This window comes from Pinus tabuliformis, chromosome 2_2 (assembly GCF_031772625.1).
Source record: "Pinus tabuliformis cultivar Carrire ecotype Pingquan chromosome 2_2, CPIR1, whole genome shotgun sequence".
NCBI classification, from domain to species: domain Eukaryota; kingdom Viridiplantae; phylum Streptophyta; class Pinopsida; order Pinales; family Pinaceae; genus Pinus; species Pinus tabuliformis.
In genome coordinates this window covers 439,215,827-439,239,483 of record NC_142300.1, presented here as the reverse complement: position 1 = coordinate 439,239,483, position 23,657 = coordinate 439,215,827, and the positions used below count along the sequence as shown (strand labels likewise).

The 23,657-nt window shown below is 41.1% G+C and overlaps 1 protein-coding gene across 4 annotated transcripts in view; it reads left to right on the top strand.

Annotated features, from left to right (window-relative positions):
- The window catches only part of LOC149193158 (diiron containing four-helix bundle family ferritin protein, putative (Protein of unknown function DUF455)), a 155,877-nt gene extending 132,900 nt beyond the window's left edge, over positions 1-22,977 (top strand). Inside the window, exons 4-8 of one of the 4 annotated variants that reach the window (XM_089404799.1) lie at positions 21,483-21,666; positions 21,837-21,918; positions 22,283-22,364; positions 22,539-22,570; positions 22,658-22,977. In XM_089404799.1, the coding sequence (XP_089260925.1) occupies positions 21,483-21,666; positions 21,837-21,918; positions 22,283-22,364; positions 22,539-22,570; positions 22,658-22,784 (507 nt within the window). In that variant the 3' untranslated portion in view covers positions 22,785-22,977. Of the gene's footprint in view, positions 1-21,482; positions 21,667-21,836; positions 21,919-22,089; positions 22,165-22,282; positions 22,365-22,480; positions 22,571-22,657 lie in introns of those variants that run through there. The other 3 variants (XM_089404801.1, XM_089404800.1, XR_016254422.1) reach the window with 3 other exon arrangements.
- Positions 22,978-23,657: the final 680 nt, after the last annotated feature.

Sequence of the window (23,657 nt, the reverse complement as noted above, 5' to 3'; positions counted from 1 at the left end):
GATAGGGCTGCTACAGGTAAGCCATTTTATCACTGTAGATTATGCTTAGAGTGTAGTAAAAACAGTCATCACTTAAATACTCTCCAACATGATCACATCAATGCTAAGACTGAGATAGCAACTACAGGATTACTATGATCTCAATTAGACCCAGACAGTGAGGATAGTAAGGGCACAAAAACACTTATGTATATGCCGAGATTAATAGCACAGACTTCATGCTAATGTTGTAACATTATCCGCAGTCCTTTCTCCTTCATCCATCCATGATCTACAAAGTATGAGATCTGAGATTCATCTAGACTGCACCTACAGGTATGCTGAGAATGGAACCTACACCAAACCTTAGTTAATGCTGCGTTCTCATCGAATTAGATCATGTACCTGAGATTTTTCCATGACTGCACCTAATGCCCAACCGAGGTGCAGTCAAGCCCTAATGTGAATCTTCTTCTGTTTGCGGATATGAGAAGTCCGTCTCTCCTTAACAGCGTATACCTGTAACTGCTCTTCAAAACATCCAAAAGTATTTGAGTTCGTATGACTGTCTCCAAGATTCAATACTACATGAGTGATGTTACTGAAGAGCAAAAGAGATCAAATCATTGAGCCATAAATCGAATGCCATTTATAATGTGTATACTTATTATTAATCAACACATAGTAATGTAGTGTCGGTGCGATGCCCTTAATGCAATGACCTGATGCCCAGAGATCTATGTAATCTGAGACTGTAGTTGTTACAGACGTATAAGATCAATCTGAGACTTAACTTTTGTGGAATACAGAGAGGAACCTTCCGAAAAGTCTCAGTTCCACCTTGGAACATAAAGCGAGATCATTAATAGACAATATATAGATGCAGAAGGATTAACACCATACATTGCAGAGACTATATATCACAAAGTCGAGACCAGGGATAATATAAAGATGTCATATGAGATCATGACGTTATGCTATATGAGATCATAGCATTATAATGATTATCCAAGTGCCAATGTTCAGATCAGGTATGCGAGAGGAGTCCCGTGGATTGAGCAAGCGAGTCTTGTGGAGTAAAAGTCCTGTAGACAGAGCATAGTAGTCCTTCAAGAGAGTCCGTGAGAAATCCATTTAGATATGAGACACCCTAACCCATACGAAACATAATCTTGATGTCTCGTACCTTAACCCTTGCAAACAATTACCCAAATCTCAGAACCGAAAAAGAGCCATGCGGATTGCTTCCATGCCAACGTTCAACATTCATCGCTGTGCGTATAAGAGTTGTGCCGTCGGATTCATTATAGATTAGGGCCTGCGTGCCTCGTATCCAACTCTGTCTGCTGCTCATCCTCATATGCCTGCAGCTTCCTGCGGTTAGGGCATCAACCTTGGGGAAGTGTATCTTTTGGTTCTCTCCTTCCAAAAACCCAGACGTGGAGAGGAGATCACCTCAAGAATACATGTCCAAAATGACTTCGAATCCTCACCAATTTATACTAAAAATGTAGAGGTTGAATAGACATGTCGGTTGGGCTTCTAGAGCCTACATAAGTGCTGGTCGGCTTGATAATAATTACATAAACAAAATAAATTCATATCTCCATAAATACTTATCGGAATCGGATGATCTTTGGATCAATCCTACACCTCTCGACGAGAGGGATCCAATAAAAATATCAGCTGCCATAAATAAGCTGACCCACATGGAGTTTGGCCCTAGTTGCCAATTTAACACTCCCTCTCAACTAGGGGGAACTCCATCTGCTGATCCATATGTCTGACTGTACTATCTCTGCCATCAGTGCCCTGCACTGCTCTGCCCATCTTTGCTCAGCTCTGCTGGCTCTGCTCTACTCTGCTCAGCTCTGCTGGCTTTGCTTTGCTCTGCTCAGCTCTGCTGGCTCTGCTCTGCTTAGCTCTGTTGACTCTGCTAGCTCTGCTCTGCTTTTCTCAGCTCTGCTGGCTTTGCTAGCTCTGCTCTAGTCAGCTCTGCTCAGCGCTGCTGGTTCTGCGAGCACTATTCTGCTCATCTCTACTGAACTATGAAGAAGAAGAATTGATCGAGAATGTCTCATACCATTCTCCACTGACCCGAAGTCAGACTCAGAGTGCGTACCACTGGTCCCAGACCAGTCTCAACCGACCCAAAGTCAGCGTCATAGTATGTACGACTCTCACTGGTCCCAGACCAGTCCTGCACTGACACGGAGTCAGTCTCGGAGTATGTACCACTGGTCCCAGACCAGTGTCAGCCAACTCGAAGTCAGCGTCATAGTATGTACAACTCCTATCACTGGTCCCAGACCAGTATCATTGATCCCAGATCAATGGAGGACATCCTAGCGTAGGGAGTACGGTAGATACAACGATGCGTCCATCGGTACTACTATGGTCCCTAACTTCATTTCCCTGCTCATTGATCGAATGAGAGGTACTTCCCATGAGTCCCAGACTGCATGGGTAGGATGCGTCGACAGGAGAACTTAATCAATCCTGTCCTCACAGGAGAACACATCAATCCTGCTACAATCGCCATGGAGAACACATCAATCCAGGCTGCCATGGAGAACACATCAATCTAGGGCTCACAGGAGAACACATCAATCCTGCTACAATCGCCATGGAGAACACATCAATCCAGGCCTCACAGGAGAACACATCAATCCTGCTACAATCGCCATGGAGAACACATCAATCCAGGCCTCACAGGAGAAGCATCAATCCTGCTACAGAAGAGAGCGAATCATCTTGTTCCAGTGCGTACCACCAGGGGAGGGTGAGTCACCCTGTGGTCGTATGTTGCTCCAATAGAACTGCAAGCCCCCCAAAGCTCCCAGAGCTCAATGTATGCAACCTGCAGGACCCTTTTACAAAGGTCTCTCGACGACTCCAAGTCGTTCGGGAAAATCACAAATTTGATCTTTCCTCAGGGCTCTGTCCTGTACATCATCTCAGTGCGATGGAGCCTCCTTGATCATCGACTTACCATATCCCAGATAAGGCAATATTTGATGTCTATCTGCTGGAGCAATTGTCAAATACGGGATTCCTCAATAATCGAATCCCATCTCTGGTTGTCACAAAGAATCACAGTGGTATTCATCATGTGTACAAACAGCTCACTGAAGAGCTTCAACAACTAGACTGCCTCACAGAAGGCCATACTATCAGTAATGTATTTTGCCTTGGTGGTGCTCAGAGTCACCGACTTCTGCTTCCTGCTCATCCAGGATATCGAGGTAGATTCCAAAGAGAAACAGCACTGAGAAGTGCTCTAGTGATCCTCCACACTGCCTGCCCACTCATCATTCGAATAATCATGTGGTTTCATATTTTCGGCAGTGTATCTCAATCCATGAGAGATTGTGCCCCTGAAGATATCTCAGAAGATTCTTGGTACCAATCCAGTGAGGCTCAACCAAATATGAGCTCACCATGCTAACTGCAACACATATGTTCGAATGGAGGTTCTCCAAGAACATCAATGTGAATGAGTTTATGAAACTCAAAGGCATTTCCCAAATCTGGTCCGACATCATTACCATATAACTTCTGAAAGTTAAGATCCTCGAGGCAGTCACAAGCTTGCAGCTTATCTTCCCACATTCAGAATCCAACTCCCTCTGTCTCCTATAAATGAGAGGGTCTGCACCTGTTAGACATAGGTGCCGATATGAGAGGTTTATCATCCACAACCTTTGAGTAATGGTTTGGATCGGTCTCACTCCTAATGAATCTCAGCGGCATTAGATAGCTATCAATCCTCTCATACTATGCCCAAGGTGTTTTTCTTCAAGCCATAGAGGGCTTTCTTCCACCCGTATACATGAGATTCCTTGATCATGATTCTCAAACTCCTCGAGTTGTTCCAAACCTGTGGACCTGCTGCATGAGGGGAATGGTCCCCTTATAATATTTTCCTTCGGTACATTTCAGACATGTACCTTCATGCTCCTTTTTGAATTCAAGCATCCAAGTCACCATCTGACTCACAGACCTCCAGTGCTGAGTCAATGGACATGGTCCCCAGTGGACTTCCTGCAACTTGATACAACCCTAAACTCAGAAACATCTTTGAAAGATTTTCAAACACGTACCTTTCCATCGATAAGTTCCATCCTGTAACCTGTGACTTCCATTTCCGAGATGGACATCAGGTTCTTCTTGTGATCAGGTACATAAAAGAGATTTTGGGGTTCCTTGCTTTCGTGGAAGAGTCGACCATTGTCTCCGCATCTCTGTCATTCGGGCACTCCTTCGCATAAGGGCCGAACTCATAACCAACAAGGCATCCGCATTTCCTTCCACCCTTAGATCCGAACTTCCCGATGAAGTGATCTTAAGATGGACCATCATAATCTTCCGCTGCGCCATTCTGATAACATTCTCTGCTTTGACTTCACCCTAGGTGAATTATGAGGAACCCATTGATCCTTCTGTCTTGTCCCAATTGTCTTCGGTGATTGCTCTTTCACTCTTTCTTGGGCATTGTCTTCACCTCAGCTCTGATACCATGTTAATTTTTGGTATTTTCTATGCTAGAGCAATTTATTTAAATTTTCACAGTTAGCAATCACATCAGCATTACGATAAACTGCAGATAGAACATAAATATAAAACACAGAAGACAAGCCAAGACAAGAGGACACAAGATATGGCGCGAGCCAGGGACAAACCCCACAATGTGTGGGGAAACCCTTTGATCAAATCTTCTTTTATCTTCAAAGTTCAGCAGAGAAAGAGAGAGAGAGAGAGAGTACAATTACAACAGAAGTCAACACTTTGACTTGTCTAGATCTAAGCATAGATCATCTTCTATAACAATGAGATCAGTTGAAGACATTCTGCTTCAACTGATTCTCCAAGGTGACTCCTTCACCTATCATCGAGCTGCATCTGGTTCTCTTGCTGTACCACTCATACTGCACCATACTTCACTAATCACGTTGCTCATGTCTATGATCTTATCCATCATCATGCTGCCCTTCATGTCCATGATCATCATTCATCATCACACTGCCCTTCATGTCCATGAACATCATTCATCATCATGCTGCCCATACTAATGTGCATCATCATCATGTTGCTGCCTTGACAGATGGCATTCAATCACTGTTGTTCATTGTGATAGGGCTGCTACAGGTAAGCCATTTTATCACTGTAGATTATGCTTAGAGTGTAGTAAAAACAGTCATCACTTAAATACTCTCCAACATGATCACATCAATGCTGAGACTGAGATAGCAACTACAGGATTATTATGATCTCAATTAGACCCAGACAGTGAGGATAGTAAGGGCACAAAAACACTTATGTATATGCCGAGATTATTAGCACAGACTTCATGCTAATGTTGTAACCTTATCTGCAGTCCTTTCTCCTTCATCCATCCATGATCTACAAAGTATGAGATCTGAGATTCATCTAGACTGCACCTACAGGTATGCTGAGAATGGAACCTACACCAGACCTTAGTTAATGCTGCGTTCTCATCGAATTAGATCATGTACCTGAGATTTTGCCATGACTGCACCTAATGCCCAACCGAGGTGCAGTCAAGCCCTAATGTGAATCTTCTTCTGTTTGCGGATATGAGAAGTCCGTCTCTCCTTAACAGCGTATACCTGTAACTGCTCTTCAAAACATCCAAAAGTATTTGAGTTCGTATGACTGTCTCCAAGATTCAATACTACATGAGTGATGTTACTGAAGAGCAAAAGAGATCAAACCATTGAGCCATAAATCGAACGCCATTTATAATGTGTATACTTATTATTAATCAACACATAGTAATGTAGTGTCGGTGCGATGCCCTTAATGCAATGACCTGATGCCCAGAGATCTATGTAATCTGAGACTGTAGTTGTTACAAACGTATAAGATCAATCTGAGACTTAACTTTTGTGGAATACAGAGAGGAACCTTCCGAAAAGTCTCAGTTCCACCTTGGAACATAAAGCGAGATCATTAATAGACAATATATAGATGCAAAAGGATTAACACCATACATTGCAGAGACTATATATCACAAAGTCAAGACCAGGGATAATATAAAGATGTCATATGAGATCATGACGTTATGTTATATGAGATCATAGCATTATAATGATTATCCAAGTGCCAATGTTCAGATTTGGTATGCGAGAGGAGTCCCGTGGATTGAGCAAGCGAGTCTTGTGGAGTAAAAGTCCTGTAGACAGAGCATAGTAGTCCTTCGAGAGAGTCCGTGAGAAATCCATTTAGATATGAGACACCCTAACCCATACGAAACATAATCTTGATGTCTCGTACCTTAACCCTTGCAAACAATTACCCAAATCTCAGAACCGAAAAAGAGCCATGCGGATTGCTTCCATGCCAACGTTCAACATTCATCGCTGTGCGTATAAGAGTTGTGCTGTCGGATTCATTATAGATTAGGGCCTGCGTGCCTCGTATCCAACTCTGTCTGCTGCTCATCCTCATATGCCTGCAGCTTCCTGCGGTTAGGGCATCAACCTTGGGCAAGTGTATCTTTTGGTTCTCTCCTTCCAAAAACCCAGACGTGGAGAGGAGATCACCTCAAGAATACATGTCCAAAATGACTTCGAATCCTCACCAATTTATACTAAAAATGTAGAGGTTGAATAGACACGTCGGTTGGGCTTCTAGAGCCTACATAAGTGCTGGTCGGCTTGATAATAATTACATAAACAAAATAAATTCATATCTCCATAAATACTTATCAGAATCGGATGATCTTTGGATCAATCCTACACCTCTCGACGAGAGGGATCTAATAAAAATATCAGCTGCCATAAATAAGCTGACCCACATGGAGTTTGGCCCTAGTTGCCAATTTAACAACCTCGTGTGAAGCTGCCTGGTTGAGGAAGCTCTTTAGTGAGTTGTTTGGACACATGTTGGATACCATCGTGATCTTCTGTGACAACTAGAGGGGGACTCAATTGTTGAGGAATCCCGTGTTCTATGATCGCTCCAAGCATATAGACATCAGTCCCAATGTGTTGGAGCCTTCTTGCTCCCGTTGTACCATATCCCAGATAAAGTGGTACCTAAAGGCTCCAACACATTGGGACTGATGTGTAGGTCGCCAATATTCTGTCGAAGCCCCTAGGAAAGGTCAAATTTTTGACTTTCCGAGAACGAGTAGGAGTCGTAGAGAGACTCTCTCCTGAAGGTCCTGTATGATATGGACATTGAGCTCTCGGAGCTCCGAGGGGCTTGGGAGTACTTCTTGAAGCGATGAGAAACCATAGGGTGAGTGGTTCAGCCTTCCCCTAGTGGTTCGCTATGTAGGAAGGATGAGTGGTTCATCCTTCTCTTGTCGAGACACAATCATAGGGTGAGTGGTTCAGCCTTCCCCTAGTGGTTTGTTGTGTACAGGGTGAGTGGCTCAGCCTTCCTATGGGATACCCCATGGCGACATGTAGGCAGGATGAGTAGTTCATCCTTCTCTTGTTGAGACATCCTACCCATGCAGTCTGAGATTCATGGGAAGTACTTCTCATCTGGACAATGAGTAGGGAAATGAGGATAGGGACCATAGTAGTACCAATGGACGCACCTTGTTACTACCGTACTCCCTATGCTAGGATGATATTGATCTGGGATCAATTGGAACTGACTTTGGGTCAGTAAGAGTGATATAACTCACTCTCTTTTGGAATTGATTTCGGATCAATAAGAGTGGTATGATACACTCTCTTTATTTGGAACTGATTTCGGATTAGTAAGAGTGGTATGATACACTCTTTATTTGGAATTGATTTCAGATCAGTAAGAGTGGTATGAGACACTCTCTTTATATGGGACTGACTTCGGGTCAGTAGAGGATGGTATGATACATTCTCGATCACTTCTTCTTCTTCATAGTTCAGCAGAGCAGAGCAGTGCAGGGCACTGATGGCAGAGATAGTACAATCTGGCAGATGGATTAGCAGATGGAGTTCTCCCTAGTTGAGAGGGAGTGTTAAAATTGGCAACTAGGGCCAAACTCCATGTGGGTCTTCTTATTCATGGCAGCTGATATTTTTCTTGGATTCCTCTCGTTGAGAGGTGTAGGATTGATCTAAAGATCATCTGATTCCGACATGTATTCATGGAGATACAAATTTATTTGTGTTATGGGACAATTCGTCAAGGTCGGCCAGCAACCAAATTGCCCCCATCTGTCCTCAACGTGTTACTATAAAAGGAGGTGGCTTACAAGTCGTTTGACACACACCTCTTGTGATCTCTTCCTCTCCACTTGTTTGGGTTTTAGTGGAAGGAAGAGTCCCTAGAAGGTTTGCCCTAGACCTAGACGCTGTCTAAAGAGATTTATACGCTGCCCTCATCTACGTTCATAGAGGATGATTTTTACAGTAGAGGAATCTTTGCTGCCCAAAAGGAGGCTCTTATATCACAACAAGGAAAGGCTTCAATGCTGCTATGGAGGAGCCCTAACGCTGCCCTAATAAAGAACCTAACGTTGTCATGAAAGTGAACCTAACATAGTCATGGAAGAAGGTTTAACGCAGGCCCTAATTGCTGGCCTTATTCCACTCTAATTTGCTGGAAAGAAGAGGTCTCTTCGACAAGTCAAATGAGGTTTCTATATAGCTAGAGGAGGATCCCTTCATGCTGTCCTAAAGGAGACCTTTATATGCAGCAATATACGTTGCCAATGGATGCTCCAAAAGGAGCCCTAGCTGTTGTCCCTCACACAGTTAGACGCAGTCCTAATGAGAGGATATACGAACATGCCTGTCTCGGCATACCTGTAAAGTAAAGTCGTAGTCAAGATAGTCCTCGGATGGATGGAGCAGAAAAGAGGCACTGTATTAATATGAATTTTGGGTTAGATTCATTCTTGACATAGTCACAATTTCTGTGATATCAATCTTAGCATTTTTGTGTATAAAGCCTTATCTCACAGTATATGGATTTGCCTCCTTGCAATATTAATATGTATATTAGTGATATCACAACAGGTCTCGGTATATATATATGTGTGTGTGTGTGTGTGTATCTGTGCTGGTTTGTAAAGTCATTGTCCTTATGTCATTGTCCATCTCAGTGCAATGAGAGGAAACAATATTGCAGTATGCAACATGTAGGTGACAACGCGATGATGAGTGCAACACAGTGAAGTGCAGCATAATGATGATGAATGGTGTAGCATAGTGCAACATGATAATGGTGTAGCATAATGGTGATGAATGGTGCAACATAGAGCAACACAGTGATGGGTGCAACTCAGTGATGGGAGTAGCATAATGATGAGAACAACTCAGTGATGGGTGCAACATGGTGATGGAATCACCTTGGAGAATCAGTTGAAGCAATATGCCTTCACCTGAGTTCAAATCAGCTACCTCATGTGTTATCTTCTTAGTGAAGATCTCTGCTCTTATTTTGACAAGTCAAAATGTTGACTTCTGATGTATATGTATTATCTCTCTCTTTGTTGAACTATTGAAGAACATAAGAAGAATTGATCAAGGGTTTCCCTACATTGGGGTTTGTTCTTGGCTAGTGCCACATCTTGTGTCCTCTTGTCTTGGCTTGTTTGCTGCGATTTATGTTTATGTTCTATCTGCATTTTACTATCATGCTAAATGTGATTGCTAATCTGGAATTGATATTGAGCTAATTTGGAAAATTGAAGTAAATTTGCTCTCACCATAGAACATACCTAAAATTAACAATTAAACATATACCGACCGAGAATAGGTTAGAGTTTCAACCAAATGAACAAATACCTAGGTTTCATTCCTAGGACTCTAAATACATAACAAGGGTTTTGCTTATAGACCCAACCAAACCCTAAAGATCTAGGGTTTCATAACATAGCAAAGCAAACCCTACTATTCCAAAATTTCAAAGGTTTGGGATCTTAGACAAACATTATTCAACCCTAACAAGTTAAGATTTCATGATCATACCGAAATCCCAAATATGACATCATCAACAAAAACTTCAAATAGCATTTCACAATAACCCTACGCAGTTTTAGGGTTTCAGACATTAACATACCCTTAGGTTAGGGTTTTCCAGAGAACCTATCTAGGGTTCTATAAAGTCAATTAAGAATATAAGGGGGCTAGATTTATCAAGGGATGAATCACCCAAAACAAGAATCATTATGATTCAAGATAGCTATACATAACGATGTTGGTAATATAATGCAAACTTCAAAAATAAAATGACCATACTTTTAAGAGAATCTTGTAAGGTGTATAGTTTGAGACATATCGGGAGATGTTCCTTGGAAAACCTAGTAAGGATTCCTTGAAGTGTTCTCTTTGTATTAAACCATCATCTTTTATACTTGTAGTACATACTTACAAGCACAACATGTGATACCAAGGACATAATTTAATTTCTTAAGTTAGATCTTCATAATCATGGAGGAGGGAATCTTATGATAAGCTGTTCATTCTTTCAAACATCAGTAGGACCCTTTTATTTGACATCCTAGATTACATGTAAACCCTAGAAGATAAGGATAAGTCATCTAGGGATTACAGCCTTTATCCTAGTCTAGGCTATAAGCAAGAAACATTTAATATTAGATATATTGCAAAACTCATGAATGTACGTACCTTGTGATTACATACCTATAATTTGATAACTTATTAGACTTGTTGTAGTAACAATACTTACTTGGTTCCTTGTACTCAGATCCTCAAAGAATCCTTTCTTCAAGTTGGTTCCTTGGACTATCACTTTTATTTTCCATAGGACAGACTTCTGATTCTTTATATGATGACACAGTTCATTAAGGTGCCTTATACTTTGGTTCTTCGGTCCTGTGATGACTGAGTTTTCTTTACTGTAATAAACCGAAATTTCTCACTGTTTCGATCTTATATATATCATAGCAATGCTTCAGCGCTTATATCAGTGCTTTAGCCATGCACCACTGAGTCCAAAATATCTTTTATAACATGGCTGTGATTTATACCGAATTCCTTCATTGTGATAATACTTCACTGTGATGTTACCAAATCTCCTTACAGTGATATATCACCGAGAGTCTTCACTGTAATGTGAGTTTTGTGGTCATTGAAATCATTTCTATACTATATAGCGAAGTGGTATCTTCATTAAACTGTGCCATCACCAAAATACTAAGAACCCAATCTCTAGAAAATCCGAACTGTCTCACTATGTAGGTACTGAAAATCTCTCTTTGTGGCAACACTGAAATATCACTATGTTGTCACCTTGAGGGATCTTGATTTAACTGCCACAATCTTTAAGACAATTGCAAACATAACTTCTTACTGAGAATGCTTCAAAGTGTTCTTCAAATTGACTTTGACCTTGACCATAGCTCTGATACCATGTTGGGAAATCCATAGAGGTGGCAGTTAAATGATTTCCGTTATTAATGACATTATCTTGTGATGTTTTTATTATTATTAGTTCTTTCGATTTATCTTTTCTTATCATCAAGGCTAATGCCAAGCAACAAATAAAAGAGTACACAAGATGTAGGCATGCTGCCAGGGAAAAACCCCCCTCGAGGGGAAAACCCAGTCACAAATTCTTCCTTCAGTAGATTCAAAAGATGAGACGACCAAGACCCTTACAATCTAGACTCGAGACTACCTCCATCAAGTCATCCTTCTTCCTTTCACTGTGTTATCATCGAATACTTGACATTGAGCTTTCACTGGGACATCATCACTGCAATATCTCTGAGACCTTGTCTTTGTAATAGTAATGAGAGACTTTATTTATGTGGTGGAACCAAGGTCTTCCCGCTGCGATAACACTGATCCCTTCTCACTGTGGTGGCACCGAACCTTCCATACTGTGGTAGCACCGAACCTACCATACCGTGGTTACACCAAGACAATATTTGCATCGAAATTGTAGTATAGTAGTAGCATCAAAACATGGGAGCACCAAACTGTGATAGCAACGAGATTATAATTGCACCGAAACTGTAATAGCCCGAAACTATGGTCACTGTAATTTCGCATGTCTTTAGCGAAATTATCTCTGTGATTTAACCTGAGCTTTTGTGATTACACCGAGATCCTCCTTGTACCCTGTCTGAGCTCCTGTGCAAAACACCCAAATATTTCTTCTGAAGTTCTTATGGGAGATTTTCAGTAGTGGTTATGCGAAGTCCTCATCTTGGTATATATAGTTGTTGCCAACTTGAAATGAGCCGACATGAATATATGAAGAGGTGCGTCTTTGTATTTAGGCAGACATGATTTATTTGAGGTAGGTTGACTTGATGAGAATTATTTCAACAACAAGGAGACTTTGACTTGATGGAGAGTCCTCACAAATTGACTTTGACAATAACCTAAAGCCTACAATGGAGGCTTGACCTATACATTTGACCCAAGCATGAAGCCCATGCTTTAATAAGTCAATTCAAAAATAATAAAATTTCTTTTTGTTTTTCTTTTGACAAATATATTACATTTGTCTCAAGTACAATAATGAAGACCGAACCTAGTTACATTCTCCAACACCACCAACAATTGCGCCTTCCAATCATGGCAAATGCTCATAAGTGAAAGTGTCACGAGCCTCCTGGATAATGCATCTGCTACTACATTGTGCTTGTCAAAATTGGCAACTAGGGCAAAACTTCATGTGGGTCATCTTATTCATGGCTGATAATATTTTTATTAGATTCCTCTCGTCGAGAGGTGTAGGGTTGATATAAAGATCATCCAATTCCGATAAGTATTCATGGAGATATGAATTTATTTTGATTATGGAATTATTATCAAGCCGACCTACAACTTATGTAGGCTCAGAAGCCCAACAGTCACATCTATTCACCCACCAACGTTGTGTATAAATACAAGAGGACTTTTCCTCATTTGAACACACACTTCTCATCACATCTCTCTCTCTCTCTACTGCGCAGAAATGAGTCTCTTCTCTACTGCGCAGAAATGGGTCTCTCTCTCACACATGTGAAGCCGAAAACCGCTGAAATTGAAGCTGCAACTGCAGAAGTAAAGATTGACTTGCGTGGCCTAGAAGATCTCCTCTTTGGAACTGCGCTGTAGGTTCATCTGAACCTCCTTTGAAAGCCGCAACTTTTGGTGGTGGAATGAAGTCAATCCGATGAACGGTTTGCAAGATATCGACTGCCCTAGTTTGAAGCCGGAAACTGCTGAAACTGAAGCTGCAACTGCAGAAGTAAAGATTGACCTGCGTGGTCTAGAAGATCTCCTCATCTGAACTGCGTTGTAGGTTCATCTGAATCTCCTCTGGAAGCCGAAACTTTTGGTGGTGGAATGAAGTCAATTCGACAGTCGGTTTGTGAGATATGGTCTGCCCTAGTTTGATAATGAAGCCGCTAATGCTGATGCTGCTGATCTAGGGTTTGCTATTGCTGATATGAATCAGATTTATTGTACTATTTCTCTTTGCTGAATTATTGAAGATAAAAGAAGATTTGATCAAAGGGTTTCCCCACACATTGTGGGGTTTGTCCCTGGCTAGCCGCCACATCTTGTGTCTCTTGTCTTGGCCTGTTTTCTGTCGATCGTTTAATGTTCTATCTGCACTTTACTTTATGTACATGTGATTGCTAATCGGTGGAATATAATAAGAAAAAGAAGTAAACTGTTATAAGCATAGAACATACCATAACTTAACAGTTCTTGCCCTTGACATATTCAATATCGAAGTCGAAGGCCTGCACCTTGCTGACCCACCTCTGCTGTGTATTACTGAGGCCTTGCTATGCCATAAAATGGCGAAGACTATTGTGATCTGTCTTCACTCGAAATCTGTTGCCCACCAGATACTGTTGGAATTTGGCCAATGCATGCATGATGGCCAACATCTCCTTGTCGTAAATAGAATACGACCTCTCATGTGGAAGGAGTTTCTGGCTCTCAAAAGTGACGGGGTGTCCATTCTGAGACAATACTGTGCCAACCCCATCTCCTAATGCATTGCAGTCCAATGTGAACCACTATGTGAAATTTGGGAGTGCCAAAACTGTGCAACTACTCGTCACCTCCTTGAGGCGATCAAATGCCGACTGTGCTCTGTCTATCCATGCAAAAGCTCCCTTCTTTGTCAGATCTGTAAGGGGAGTCGCTCGTTGTGAAAAGCCCTTTACGAACTTCCTGTAGTAGGTGTATATGCTTATGAATCCCCTCGACTCAGTCACAATTTAGGGCTCATGCCAATCCCGGATGACCTTGATGTTCTCCTCATGCTCCTCACTCCATCTGCGCCAATGATATGCCCCAAGTAGAGAATCTCTGTCAGCGCAAACTCACACTTGGACAACTTGGCATAGAATTGTTGCTCCTATAAGATGGGCAACACCATCTTCAAGTGTTGCAAATGCTCCTCCCACGTCCGGTTGTAAATCAAGATATCATCGAAGAACACCAATACAAACTTTCGCAACTACCCACGGAATACATGATTCATGCATGACTGAAAGGTGGCAGGTGCATTGGTCAACCCAAAGGGCATGACCAAAAACTCAAAATGCCCATAGTGGCACCTGAAAGTCGTCTTGGGGATGTCTTGATCCCTCACCTTGATTTGGTGGTACCCCGAGCGCAAATAAAATGCCCATAATGGCACCTGAAAGTCGTCTTGGGGATGTCTTGATCCCTCACCTTGATTTGGTGGTACCCCGAGCGCAAATCTATCTTAGAGAATTACTTGGCTCCTCTAAGCTCATCCATCAACTCATCAATGCGTGGAATGGGGTAGCAGTTCTTCAAGGTCTTCTTGTTGAGCACCTTGTAATCAATGCACATGCACAAAGTCCCATCCTTCTTCTTCACCAGAACAACTGATGAAGCAAAGGGACTAGAACTCGACCTAATGTGCCCCAATGCCAACAACTCCTTAATGGAACGCTCAATCTCATCCTTGTAGGCCTTGGGACTCCTATAAGGAGTCGTGATAACTGCCTACACCCCAGGCTCCAACTCGATGGTGTGCTCAAACCCCTTGTCAGGTGGCTGCCTTGGTGATATGTCCCCAAACACTATCGAGTATTTGTCCAAGATGGCCTGTATGTTTAGGTGAGGTGGCTTGGGTTGTCCCCAACCTCCGAAATCCTCATCTCCACTGCCCATGCTATGTTCCCATGCCTTAAGTCAGCCTCCATCCTGTGCGTTGAAACTGTCTGTGGAGGATAAAATGCATGCCCCGAAGAACTACCAGCTTACCATTCGACCCTGTGAACTCCATCTCTAGTTTCCTCCAATCAGTGGTGACCTGGCCAAGGGAGTAGAGCCATTGGACACCCATCACCACGTTGGTGTCCGACACATCCACAACAAAGAAATGATCTGTCACCAAGTAGTTCCCCATGGTCACTGTCAAAGCGAGGACATATCGGGTGCATTGCATAGTCCTGTCCCGTGGCACTAGAACCGAGAACCCCTCGAACTCCTCTGTAGTGATGCCTCGCCTTTGAACCATATGGGCATCAATGAAATTGTGGGTGGCCCCACTATATACCAAAACCGAGACACGTTGTCCCTACATTGTGCCTCAGATCCTCAAAGTCAAAAATTTGGGAATTCCACACAAAGAAGCAAGGACTCCCCCAGATGGTGCGAAAGGTGCTCCCCTAGGTGGTGGTGGTGGTGGTGGCCCCCTCTTTGCCTGACCCTCATTGTCTCCCCCACCAAACTCCAACTCGACATCATCCCTTGATCACTATCCGAGAAGACCTCAATATAGTGGGCCTTTCCTGCTGTGCATCTGTGGCCTGGTGCCCATGGCTCCTGACAAGTAAAACATAGTTTCCTCCTCCAGAGGTCTCTCCTGGTCTCCTCATCTAACTGCCCATGCCCTTGGGTTGCTCGCTGTGGTGGGGGCCTAGTGTCACTCCCCTTCTATGGGTAGAGAGTCCGTGATGGAATGGGTGCCCTAGTCTTGGGGATTGTCCCCTGCAAGTCTTTGGCACAATTCACAGCCTCCTGCAAGGTAGAGGGTATGCAAGACTTCACCAGTCCACGTAATGGCTCAAGTAGCCCCTCTATGAATGTGTACACTCTCCTGGCATTGGACAAGTCTGGTACCATAACTGAAACCTTAAAAAAATTTGATATGTAATGCTCAGGGTGGCCAATCTGTCTAAGTTGGGTCAACTCCCTGAAGTGAGCCTCCAGGTCCCTCCTATCAAAACACTCCACCACTCTCTGTGTGAAGTCCTCATAAGAGGTCACGCTGGCATGCCCCAATGTGGACAAGCCATGAAACCACCACTCGTGTGCTTCTCCCTCCAAGTGCAAGGTAGCCATTTTGATGGCATCCACCTTTGTCATCCGATTAAGCTGGAAATAAGTATCCAACTTCTCCACCCAAGCTTGAGATGTACACTTGGCAAAGCCATCATATGTGAGGAAGTACATCCTCCCAATAGTACGTTGCAACTCTGAGTTCTGTGTGCTCGGTCCCCCACTGTACCTGCCCTTCTCATTCTGTTTGAGCTAGCAATAATCTTTGAATGACAAAGCTTCTTTGAAATCTTCTCCCATTGATTGCCACTTCTTGAAGAAATCTCCCATGGGCATCTGGTCATCTGACCCTCCTTGTTCACTAGGCGTTGATGGTAAAAAGGTAAGCAACATGGTTCTGGTTGGCCCACTGAAAGATGGTGGGTGAGTGGTTGGTGAAGGGTGGTCATACTGTTGTGAGGCCCTTGAAGTCTCTCCAAATAAGAACTCACAATGAATGCTATTGCCCCTATTCTGCTGTTTGATCTCCTCCAACATCTCCTTCCGCCCCTTAGCTTATCCATTTAGGGCCTTCAAGAGGCTATCAAATGATGCTTCCTCCTTACTCTTTGGCTCCCCCATATTTTCTACTAATACTGCCTTCCCACGTGCCTCTGTATCAGGTTTAATCTCCAACTCCCTTTCCCTGCTCCTATACCTCTGTCTCCGGTAAGTCACGTTCTGCCTATCCTCCTCGTTCATAGGAAAGTTCCCCCATAATTGAGCCAATATCAGAGCTTTGATACAATTGTAATGTTCCTAATTAGGAAAAACAATGAAATGTAAAGCAAAACAACACATGCAACACAAAATTTTAAACATTCAGTGAACACCCATGTAAACTCCAGAAATGACAACGAATTGAGCCATTTTATTAAGAAATTGGAGCAATAGTACAATAGTGTGGAAGGAGTGCACTTGGGCTTGCCTCAATGGCAAGCTTGACAAAATCCAGGTGATAAAATAGCAAGCCCAAATGATAGAATATGCTTCTACAATGATGCCCTGCGCTGCCCCAGAAAACTACACTATTTGCTAAAAAAAAACTGTTGAAAACCCCACTTCCGTGCTCAAAAAATTCTATAAAATTAACCCCGAGGTCCTAACAAATAACCCACCAAAACCCATAAAGGGTTTGGTCTGGTTTTGACCCCCAAAATTCGGCCCCAAATACCATGTCCTCCTCCAACAGCTGGGAAATACGGCCTGCTTGCAAACTCCTAGGAAAATCCCTCCAATCACTCCCAAAATGCTGAGTTATCCTTCCCCGAGGTTTTCTTATTTCTTTCGGCAAAACCCAGCTCCTAAACTCATCCCACAAACTCCCACGTGTGCCCAATTAGTAGCTTCCTGCGCTGGCCTTGGATGCTCCAAATCGTGCTTCCTTCAAGCAACATTCTCTTGCTCCCAAACTCCTCCAAAAAGCTGATATCCCATTGAAGCTCCTATGCCAAAATTCTCCCGACAATTGCTGCTCGGAAGACCACCGAAATGACCCAAGTGTATCCTCTCATGCGTCCTCCTGGAATACGCACTAGCTGAGTGTTTTTCTCTGAATCCTTCCAACTCCTTTCCAAAGTGGTACAATTTGACCTCCCTAAGGTGGCACTCGAAGTACCCTGAAGAAAGGGTGAGTTCTTTGGTTGGAAAACTCGGTGTTGAACAACAAAGTGACTTGGCTAAGTAGCTTGAGCAACAAGAGTAAGTTCAATTGGCAAAAGACCCAAAATGAGGCTGAGCTTCTCCTATTTATAATTTGTGAGCTTCTCTTTCCCACATGGGCCCCTCCATCAAGCTCTTCGACCTCCCTTCCTTGGCTATTCGAATTTCTCCCTTGGCAAGTGTGTTTTTCCTTGTGCGTGTGGCCCCCACGCTCCACTAACCAAATATTTCGGCCTCCCTTTTTCTCCTAAGTCTTTCTCCCAAAATTTTGTGGGTCCCATGGTCACCAAAAATGTCAAAATTGTGGAAAAATAAACTTGAGACAAATTAATTTAGGAAGGGACATTGCATTTTATGTGGCAAACTTAATGCATTTATTTAACAATTTGTTTCTTTGGAGCACATTGCCTCATTATGTGATGTCAACTTATGCTTATTTGTTACTTTAATTATTGGTCACACATTTTGAAACAATTTACTTTGAAGCAATTTGCAATTTAGCAATCATTTCATTTACTTGCAAGCAAACTATTTCCATTGCAAACTTTATTTGGAACTTGTGAGTAATATTGGTACACATCTTATTTTTGAGCAATTACTTTACTTTGAGGCATTTGTATCAATACTTTCCTTTGGAATTACAAACACTAATAACATCCAAGCATTTCATTTAGGTATTCTAGTTAGACTTGTATATTTAAAATTTACGTCCAAGCATAAGCTTGGTTATATAGACATAATAGGACTAAGATCTCTCTTAAAAATTCTTCCATTTGGTACGGAGTAAGGTAAAGTGTATGACCTTGCAGTTATGAAGGTAGCTTTGTCCCCTTGTAGGAACAAAGACACACACGACTTGTAAGGATTAGGGGAAGGGAATCATTAATGAAGACAAGTCCTTCCTCAGCCCCTTTTTCTTGTAAGTCACCCCAATCTTTACCTCTTGGTAAGAGGTTGAAGGGAAAATCTTTCACCTAGAATAGGCATTTAGTTTAAAAATTTACTAAGATAATTGCATCTCACCTTAGCATAGATTGCATATCATTTTAACTTTATTTCACTATAGAGCATTTCAACTTTACTTGGAACTTTTATTTATTTCATGTACTTATTATAATGAATGATATCATGTCTCATTGATAAAATTATCTATTGTGGTTGATTATTACCTTTAGCAAGTACATATCTATTTATACTTTGCAAGTAATATTTGGCATCCATTGAGTTTCATTTGCAAGTTATTTTCCTTTGCTTATGATCTTGAATGTTGTTACCTTTATTTGAATTTTGAGCATCTCCTTATAAATCTTGCAAGTGTTATGCTATATTTATATCTTGTCTAACATTTTGTCATTTTGCAAGATTACTTGTCATCATGTTTTGAGTTTCCATCTTGATCAAGTATTTGTCATTTATCTAGAGCAACTATTTTCTTTAAAACATTGGTCCATGTTCTTTATCTTTAAGTGAATCTTTGAATATTGCTCATATATGTTTATTTACTTTCTCATCTCTTTGGAAACAAGTTATTTTTGACAAACCTTCCACTCACATTAGTCTCTTAGAAAACTCACATTTCATCCAACTTTCATTAGGGACCACCACCTTAGCTTTAACTAGGAGAGAGTTTTAACGGTGAGTGATGGGAATAGGTGACAGTCCGATCTCTTAGTTTGCCACCAAGTCACACCTTGTGGGGTTGAAGATTTTTTCCACACTAACCAGGTGTGTAAGCGAGGTGGCATCAACACTAACCATTGAAAAGGTCAAGCAAGAAAGAGCGGCATTGGTAAGAGTAGCAATATGTCACTTGGGCAAAGATGGCAACAATGAAGTAGTAAGATCCTCCTACAACAACAATGACAACTTCCAGTAGAATCTATCAGCACTGAACTGGATATCACTGGAAGGATATCAAACTATATAAGTATTCTTTGTTCTTTTCCTATTATAGCAAAATAAATATTCTTTAATCACTGCCACAGATTAGTAGATCTCAAAAATCCGATTTCAACAAAAAAGTTGACACCATAAATGAATTCTGCATGAAAAATGATTGACCAATTTAACAGTGATATTTCTGCAGATGTTCAGCTGTATGAGAAAAATGCAAAGCTGTAAACTGCGAAAATTTTTCACAAGAACAGTGCAAAAAATGGTATTAAAAATTCAGTCATATGAGAAAATTTTATCATTTTATGAAATACCTCAATTTGGCAATAACAAGAGCAAAACAGTCTTTCAAAAGCTGAAATCTGGTCTGCAAGGCCTTCATACAGTGACAAACCACCCAGAAAGAAATCTCTGAAAATTTCTCCAGTCAAGAAAAGTTATGACAAAAATGGTTCCACTGTTCCAGGCTTTTTCAAGCACCTCAAAAACCCTAAATCAGGTATAACATGGCGAGAACAAAGAAGTTGGAAGTCACCATTTGAATTAAAAGCTCCACAAAATTCACAGAAACAGATGGTTCAGATCTGCCCTAAAAATGTGCAAAGGCTTATATTTCTCCTCGATCACTGTCACAGATTCACAGGGCATTGTTTTATTTCTGCGCAACCTGCTCTAATGTGATGTGAGAAATCTATTGCATTAGATTAGTTTATCATGAAGCATGATTTCACCATAACTCATTCAATAAACCCATGCTAACTAGCAAAGATAATTAAATATCCCAATGTACATCATCACAAGAACATAAATCTTATAGTGAAAAACCCTTAGAGGAAAAACCACTATCCAATGAGACGCTCAATCCATAAGTGAGTTTTTTCAATTACAAATCAGACTAAGGCCTCCAGTATAATTGGTTCAAGTTCTTTTGTTGGTTACCCGTAAACCCTCAACCATGTGACCACAAGCCCACCCAATCAACAATTAATGTGGTCTAAAAGCCTGATAAGTTGGGTTTACATATTGCAACTTCCCCCCTTCAAACGAACCAAGTAAAAATTATATCTCAATGAGGTTTATTCTTGTGATTGACAACTTGGAGACAACATGGCCTTCAGAAAATATATAAAGCCAATGCTCTTATTATTGTATAGTAATAGGATGAAGGTGTCGAATGATACTGCAATTTGATTGTGATGATATTGCAGGCTTCCCTAAATTTTCTACCCTAAGAAATATTTTGATTATTCAGAACTTTATCAAATGTGGTAGATACTTCATGGTTCCTGTCAAAACACTGCAGAAAATAGTTGTGATTGTTGGAGAACACATTAGTGCGAATGATGTTTCACTAATTCATAGCAGATAACAGAACTTTAAGGTAAAGTAAGGAAATAGTAAAGGTGTAGTGACAAATGTTAATTGCCTTATTGCCATTGTTTCTGTTCAATCAGTGTTTTGCAGTGCTAAATTGCACTTTTATTTTTTGGAAATATATGCTGGTAAAAGCAGATGCTGTTTGTATATGCTGATGCTTTTATCTCCTGTCAATGCTATATTCATATGTGTCAAATGATCTTGTTCTTTCATATGGAATGAAGTTCAAGTTCAAAATTTTCATGTTCACTGCTATTATTTCAAGCTACCCTTTATTTCTCTTTATAATTATATTCCAGTCATCTGAGCATTTTATATTAATTGTCTTAGGAGGCCAGAGGTCTTGATGCTGGACCTAGGCTTGTACAAAAATTGGTTGGCCTTGGTGATAATAGGACCTCCAACATTGTAAAACGCATTGCAGAAGAAGAAATTGCACATGTTGCAGTGGGTGTGTCTTGGTTTCTGACAGTATGTGGGAAGATGGGTCGCATGCCTGACAAGACATTTACAGGTCTGTATGGAAATATAAACCTTGATAGATACACATGGAAGGTGGACTTCATAATATTTGCAATGCCATGCCTCAAGCATGCCTTTTCATTGATCTTCCTTTGTTCATCAACTTGCTTTTGTGACATCCAAAATTATGGTGTAGCATTGCATATAACATGTTTGTTACAGAGCTGTTAGAGGAGCTCAATGTGGAGTTAAAAGGGCCTTATAACTATGCTGCACGAACAGAAGCTGGAATACCTCGTGATTGGTAGGCAATATGCTTTCTTATGGTGCAGAAGAAATTTGTATTTTGTTTGGTTAGTTTATACTTTCAGCATAAATACACTCATTTTCTGTATGGTTTTATTTTGAAATCTGTATATTTTGACAAACCACCCATATTGCCTTCCTGTTCTTGAAATGCACTACAAAATTCCAGATCAGCACTATGATTACTACCATCAGTACATTGTACAAGAGCAATCATAATCAATGCGGGCAAGCTTGTTATGATGTATGCATTTGTATTTCAGGTTTTGGCTATAAACTATGAATTTAGGGCTTCATGGGAAAGAATGCCATTTTCTAGGTTGACAACTCAAGAGTTTCATATGATTAAATGCTTGGTATAGGTATGACACATCAAATTTGGGTCCGGCAAGATGTGACAACAAACTTGACATGAAAAATGAGAAAGAGAGAACGATAATGCAGGTATGTTTTGCTTGTTTCAGAATTTATGGGTATGCTATAATTTAGCACATCTGGTTTTGATAAAAACTTTTCTGTCTGTGAAATTTGCTTTGATAATTCCTATCTGTCATGGAAAGGTTGCCAGTACTGAGCAGGTTCATTGCAATTCTCATAATACTCCAATTTCTCATGAAGGTAGCAAAACCACCAATCCTGATCTCTCTGAGGTGAGAATCAGATCCAATAAAGTATGCTGCTCATTGTAATGTGTTCTTGACCATGTGTGACTAGTGGAATTGTTAAAATTGTAACAGGTTTATGAAAGGCTTGCTTGCATTGTTGCCATGGAGAAAGAAAGTTCTGAACTATGATAGTGATAGAAATTGTTCTTTCTATGGTTACTTGGGTTTTTCCAACGTTGGTAACATTGGTAAGCCTTAGTCTGTCTTCTGGGGTGGACAGTTAATTTGTAATATATATATCTTAAAATTAATCCCCATGTCACATATGAGTTCCATTTCCATTTACACCAAGTACAAATATTCGGATTTGTACCTTGTAATTTTATCTAAGTGTATATTTTTATGTGCTTTTGCAAAGATGTGTATTCAGGGTTTGCTTTGTTCTCAGGGCATTACTGTCATAGAGGCATTACCATTTTTTTTACCAAAATCAAGAGCAATGCATATCAGTTGTTAGAATTTGAGGGTCAATTATATCAAAAAAGGATGGTAGATGCTTGCTTGTTTCTATTTTATTCATTTTTTGTGAACTCAATATGCAGATACGGGGCATGTGAACAATTTTAACTATACGAGGATGTGATATGTAAGAGTGAATGGAATGCAGAAACACGGCAACTTCTATACATTTCTGAAATAGGAATTGTTACCACACAATCTAGCAGGGCCCAAAGGAAGGGAAACCTAAGGGATGACTACTAGACTAAGTGACAACAATAGGACAATGACCCACTGTCACCTCAGTCAAGGTCCCCTGTTGTTTATGGACTCTCATTGATGGGAGGAGTCTCGTTAGGAAGGGAATCACCTAGGATGGATAGATCAAGGATTTGGGTACAAAGTGATTCCACAAATTCCATTCAAGGAGAGACGCAACAATGGCTCAATGCTTCAAGGAAGCTAACACACTCTCCAAGAAAAGATTTAAGTTGAGATCAAGACCTAGGGTTTTAGATATGATGATGACAATAGGTATTCCTAAGGTCAAGACTCTAGGAGATTAGGTAGTACCTCTCAAGGGAGCTCTATGTATTGATTTAATACTTCTAAAAGGCTTTTCAGTCTCTTTGAA